The 6,869-nt window shown below is 40.2% G+C and overlaps 1 protein-coding gene across 1 annotated transcript; it reads right to left on the reverse strand.

The window, feature by feature from the left end:
• Positions 1-3,272: 3,272 nt before the first annotated feature.
• Positions 3,273-4,217, reverse strand: LOC102763851 (olfactory receptor 5F1). Its single transcript, XM_006756326.1, has one exon. The coding sequence runs from the start codon at positions 4,215-4,217 to the stop codon at positions 3,273-3,275; it is 945 nt and encodes a 314-aa protein (XP_006756389.1).
• Between the last annotated feature and the right edge of the window lie 2,652 nt (positions 4,218-6,869).

Below are 6,869 nucleotides of genomic sequence, written 5' to 3' on the forward strand. Positions count from 1 at the left end.
GCAGTGGTGGAAAATCAGCTGTTTTCATTCAATAAAGAAAAGATCTCTACCTAATACATTGGCAAAAAATAAAAATCTCAGATGTGCTAAAGATTTAAATATCTGTCATCCACACTATTTTGGAAAAAAGAAGTTAAATTTCTGACTATAACAAGTGTTACAAGGAAATGGAACCTGAGGTCTTCTGTGCTATTGTTGAGAATCCTATCTAATAAAAGAGAAACATGGTAATTAACCGTGGCTCCGACACGCTTCCCATTCGCTAATCAGGGAAATATGCAAATTAACTGCCAACCAAGATGGCGGCCGGCAGCCAGGCAACTGACACCAACAGGATGCTTGCTTGCTCCAGTGACGGAGGAAGCCAAGGTTCCCCGCCTGCTGCTGCTGGGCTCTGAGCTGCTCTCTAAGAAACATTGTTGCAAAAATAGAAGCTAAACAAAACCCAGAAACCTGCTTTCAGCAGGCTGGGATCTCAGAGCTGGAGTCACAACAAAGTTTCAAATACAGAAGGTAAACAACAGCCATCATCCCCTCAACCAGGCTGGCCAGGCACCCAAGCGGGACCCCCACCCTGATCCAGGACACCCTTCAGGGCAAACAAGCCAGCCCCCACCAGTGCACCAGGCCTCTATTCTATATAGTAAAAGGGTAATATGCCTCCCAGCACTGGGATCAGCAGAGCCGCGAGGCCTCCTGGCACTAGGATCAGCGGAGCAGCGAGGCCTCTTAGTACCAGGATCAGCAGAGCAGTGAGGCCTCCCAGCACCAGGATCAGTGGAACAGCGAGGCCTCCTAGCACTGGAATCAGCGGAGCCGTGAGGCCATCTGGCCCTTGGAGCAGCTTGACAGGGGGCAGCACCCAAACCCCCTGATCACCCTGCAGCTCTGTGTGTGACAGGGGGCGGGGCCACAACCTCCCTATCCGCCCTGCTCTGTTCATGACAGGGGAAGGTGCCCCAACCCCCTGATCAGCCGGCAGGCACCGCGGGATCAGGCGTGCCATCTGCCACCAGTGGAGCGGGCCTAAGCCAGCAGGTGGTTATCTCCTGAGGGGGTCCCAAACTGTGAGAGGGCACAAGTGGGGCTGAGGGACACCCCCACTGCCAGTGCACAAATTTTTGTGCACCGTGCCTCTAGTGTAAATATAAACAAGAAATTGAGAAAACAGTTTGTTATATTTTAAAGTTGAACATATGTATATATATACAAGTAATGCCACATCCTAAGATAACACCTGATGAATTCTTGTAGTTGTGCATTGAGTGACATGGAAAGTAACATATCACTATTGGTCATAATAGACGATAACAATTTAATTATGACACATTAAAAAAGAGAAAACTACAAAATCGTGAAATCAAAGAGTGCAGGAATACATATGAATATAGTAGAATGTTAGAAACACAATATTGAAGAAAAACACAAACAATACAGAAGGTAAACTGTATGATATATTCCTAACATTAAAAAGTAGGTTTTAAAAATACGGTTTTAGGAATATGGATAAATTAATTTTTAAAAGTTAAACTAGGGAATAATGAAAAATACAGAAGTGCGGTTATCACTGTCAAGGATGCAGGGTAATTGAATGATCACAGAGAACTTTTAATTATAGCAATAATGATTTTTTAAAAATTTATTTTGGGAGATGAGTTTATTTGTGCTCACTTACTTTGTTTTCTGATTCACATATTTACTTTATATTTCTTGAATTAACTGAAATTTATGTTTTACATAATGCAATAATAAAAAATTAAAACAAAAATACTAGGGAAAAAATTTTTAACTTTGTGCTTGTGTGCGAGGTTCCCAAGACTACCATCAGCTTCAATGATTGACCAGGGCTCACAAAATTCAGAAGAGCCTTTATATGTATGGTTATATTTCATTACAGTTAAGAAATAGATTAAAATTGGCAAACGTACTAGATCTGTAGGGAAGTGTCCAAGAGAAGCCACGCATAAGCTTCCAAGACTTATGTTCCAGTAGAATCACAGACAGAACTGAATTCTCTGAGCATTCCTGGTTGGTGATGAAGGTTTTATTACAAATAAGCCTTATTTTTTAGGATGAGGTATCAACAACCAGAAATGCTTAATCAAGATCTGGTGTTCAGGGCTTTCCTGAGGGTCAGTACATAGACATGGAGGGCTCCCATAACAGTTCTTGGTTACTTAGTCTTCAACTGCTCCACCCTGATCAAACTAATACAGCCCAACCCAAAGCCCTGGAATACAAAAACAGGCATTCACTATGAGTCACATCATTAGCATAAACTGTTAGCTGTGGGCCCCAGGTTACAAAGATGCTCTTATCAGGTAGGATATTCCAAGATTTCAGAGGTTCTCTCAGGAGACAGTGAAGGTCCAGTCCTAAAGACCTTGGAATAGGCACAGTTTTGGTAGCCCAGGCTTATTGAGTTAGCCTTTCCTGCACAGTCCCAGTATATGCACATATTTAGTGCAGGTCTCCATATGTTAATAATATCATGGTTTTGGGTTGTTTATTTGCATCCTCTCAGTTGTTGAATATTGATTCTTTGAGTCCATACAACTTGTTGGTTGACTTTTTTAACTTTGTGACATTCACAGGTTTTGAAATTAGTGTCTATTTGGACTTACTTAATCACTAATGAAAATATTGACCAAAATAAACCCCAAAGGCATACATTTCAAACTTCTTTCATTAATTTTAATAAATTAATCACTTAAAAAAAAACATTGGGTAAAGCAAAACATTGATTGATATCTGTATATTTAGGGAATGTGGTAACATTCAACATTTAAGTGAAATAAAAGGCTGGAAAATTAGAAAACCAGAAAGCAATAGAGATAGTACAGCAAAAGGCAACACAATTTACATTCATAACAGAGGGTTTGATACATATTCTCAGATTTAAATAAACAAGAATGATAGAATTATACTCAATATAATAATTAAAAGTCTCAATATTTAACACTTTAATTTTTTAAGTTAAAGAAAAAATATTTGGAATGTCTCTTTCTATTTTTATGTTATATTGTGACTTTTGTTTCTAAATACTCAATACTTTTCTTTACCTAAATAAATTTTATTACAAATAAATCTTATTTTTAGGTTGCCTGTGAAGATACAAAATGGTTAAATGAAAGTTTTATGATCTTATACAAGTTACATGAATAATACAGAACATAATTACCTGGAAAATATTCTAATGAAAAACTGTAGGCTTGAACAGGCTTTGCAAGTTTATTAAATACTCTTCCAGATTTGATAAATTCACTGAAAAATCACAAAAATACAGGGATCCTTTTTCTGGTCATTACAGTAGACAAAGCCTTCTTTACATCCTTATTCCTGAGACTGTAGACCAGAGGGTTCAACATGGGGATCACTGCAGTGTAGAACACAGAAACCACTTTGTCCTGACCCAGGGAGTAGCTGGATGTAGGTCTCAGGTAAGTATAGATGGAGGTAGAATAGAACAGAATTATGGCTGTCAGGTGAGAGGCACACGTTGAGAAAGCTTTGTGCCTGCCTTCCCCTGAATGCATACGAAAGATGGAATAGAGAATGTAGCAGTAAGAGGTGAGGATGACCAGCAAAACCCCCACCAGATTCACTCCAGCAAAAGTGGAAAAGATGCTTTCATTCAGGCGTGTGTCTGAACACGAGAGCTTAAAGAGTGGAGGGCTGTCGCAGAAGAAGTGGTGGATGACATTGGAACTGCAGAATGGCAGGCTGCTTACATAACTTGTGTTCACCATGGAGTTCAAGAGTCCTGCTGCAAAAGCCCCTGCTGCCATTTTCAGGCAGACCGTCCTGGTCATGACCAAGGGGTACAGGAGAGGGTTGCATATGGCCACATACCGGTCGTAGGCCATTAAGCCAAAGAGGATGCATTCAGTTGTGGCCAAGGCGATAAAGAAATACATCTGCATAAAACAGCCAGCAAAGGAGATGGTTTTCTTCTCTGACAATAAATCCACCAGCATCTTTGGGGTGGTGTTAGAGGTACAACAAACATCCACAAAGGACAGGTTAGCCAGGAAGAAATACATGGGTGTGTGGAGTCTGGAATCAGTCCTGATTAAGAGGATCATCCCAACATTCCCGCAAACTGTCAGCGTGTAAATGACAAAAAAGAGCACAAAGAGGATAATCTGCAGCTCCAGAGTTTCCGTTAATCCCAGCAGGATGAACTCCGTCACCAAAGTATAATTTGTTTTGGTCATTTGTAAGAAATAGAGTTTGCTTAACTTATATCAGGAGTAAATATTTCCCTATCTAAAGATTACAGGAAATAGTGGACATATTAATGACCTTCTTCACATATGGGGGGAAAAAACCACCCTTGGCTAATATAGCATAGTTAACAGAGTTACTGAAGAATGAAAAAAATTAGTGTAGCAATGGAGAAACATTTGAATATATGAAGCAATTGACTTTATTAAATCTCCAATAACTGCTCTCAATTCACATCCTCCACTAAGTTTCTTCAAAGGCAAGAGATATTGTTCTCTTCCAGCCCACATACAAAGTGCAAAAGATACCAATGTTCCTGCCTTAGTCTCTCCCAGTCTCTGAAAGGTATGTACGCGCAATTAACACAAATCCATTTTTTTCTCAACTCCAAAATTCACACGTTGCCTTCCAGAAATTTCTTGTGTACCCCAAGCATAAAAAATGGTGACATTTCAAATAACCAATATCTTGACATCTATTGTATTTTAAAGACTGATTTGGTAGTGTTTTTAAAATGAATCAAATGATTGTTTGCTATGCAAAGTACACTATCATTAATATCAGGTAGTTGCATACACAGTACCTGTTCCCCGTAATGAATAGCAGCATCAAATCCTCATGAGCTTCCTCCCCCCGCGTCTTACTCCTGTAGACTATTATTTTCTTTTTTTATTAAGGGTTCTCAGAGCTTAAAAGTAAAAAAGAAAAAGGTCACATTGTAAATGAAATGAAATGCGGTGAATATTTGAATTACCTCTTGGTAAAAATGTTAGAGTCCTTCTGAATGAATGCATGTTGCTGCACTTTTATTTTGTTTTCCTGGAAGAGAATTGGGTGACCATGGGGACTATGTTATGGGGTTTAACTGTGGAGTTAATCCTCTAAAGGCAGAAACTTTGTCTCAAAAGAAAATATAATCATATGCAATCATATAGAATTAAATATTGCATCATAAGTGGTTCTTGTTCTCTGTATTTCCTTAAAGTCCTTTCTCAAAGTAAAAAAAAAAATGGCTATTTACATTGCCTCTCTCTTTATATTTTTAGCCTATTTCAAAAGGGTCATAGCCAACTACCAAATTATTATTCTTCCCATTACTCCAGTGTGTGTGTGTGGGAGAGATGGTCCCTTCCTTTGAGTCAGTTGAAACTTCAGTCCAACTCTACCCTTGAGTGAAATTAATGTGAAGGAGGAACTAACTAAATACATTGTATGGTGTGTGTTTTAAATATGCCCTGATCAAATAGGACAAAGACTAAGAGAATGGGATTCTGTTTTTATGATTTCAGAATTGTGTTGGTTTATTGTAATTATTGTTTGTGATTCTTATCCTAGAAGGGGATGATAACACAGATTTTCTAGATGTAAATACACAAGTAAAACCAGGTTGAATAAAGCACATTTTGTGTGTCCATATGCAGGGAGAGTTTATTGGGAGAGAGAATTTAGAATGCTTTGAGTTCTATATTACACGCTTCCACTTAAATTCTTAATTAATTTTCACACCAGTCTTTGAGGGATCCATTGTTATTTTACACATTTTGCAAATGACTTCAAGCTATTAAATTACTTCCATCAATTAAGGAACTTATATGCATATATGCATAACCCAGGGACACAGACAGTAGAGGGGTGAAGGTCTGCTGTGAGGGCGGGTGCAGGCTAGGAGAGGTCAATGGGGGGAAGGGGAGACATATGTAATACTTGCAACAATAAAAATAAAAAATAAATAAATGACTTTCCAATGGACAAATTCTTAGGAAGTGCAATAATTGACCTGAGTACAGTCTTCAACAAAAGCATTAATGCCCAGCTACCTAATTTTTCTGTCTAATTTCATTTTATCTCAGTTACTTAGAAGATTTTAAATCTATAATATATATATAAACTAGAGGCCCAATGCACAAAATTTGTGCAAGGGGCTAAACCCCCCGCCACTGTGGCGGCTGCCTCTGCCTTGGCCACCACCTGCCACGGCTCATCCGAAAGGGTCGTCTAGGAGGACATCCAGTCTAATTACCATATTATGCTTTTATTATTATAGATAGACATACACATATGTGTATATATAGAATTCATTTATACACATATACTATATGCACACACGCATATTCATACATGTGTGTTCTAGTAAATCCAATCTTCCACACATCACAGCAGGTTGTTGTGCTTCTAAAGAAAGATCTGTATGTAACATTATAAAATACTAGAGGCCTGGTGCCCAAAAATTTGTGCACTGTCCGGGGGAGGGGTGTCCCTCAGCCCCACTTGTGCCCTCTCACAGTCTAGGACCCCTTGGGTGATAATGACCTGCTGGCTTAGGCCCGCTCCCGGGTGGCAGAGGACAGGCCCAATCCCTAGGTGCAGCCCCTGGTCAGGCTCAGAGCAGGGCCGATTGGGGAGTTGGGGCGCCGCCCCCTGTCATGTACAGAGCAGGGTCGATCGGGAGGTTGCGATGCCACCATCAGTCACGCTCAGGGTAGGGCCAATTGGGGGGTTGGGGCGCCGCCCCCTGTCACACTCAAGGCAGGGGCGATGGGGAGGTTGGGCGCCACCCCCTGTCATGCACAGAGCAGGGCCCATCAGGGGGTTGGGGCTCCATACCCTGTCATGCACAGAGCAGAGTCAATCAGGGGGTTGGG

The sequence above is a fragment of the Myotis davidii genome, unplaced genomic scaffold (genome assembly GCF_000327345.1).
Source record: "Myotis davidii unplaced genomic scaffold, ASM32734v1 scaffold874, whole genome shotgun sequence".
NCBI lineage: Eukaryota > Metazoa > Chordata > Mammalia > Chiroptera > Vespertilionidae > Myotis > Myotis davidii.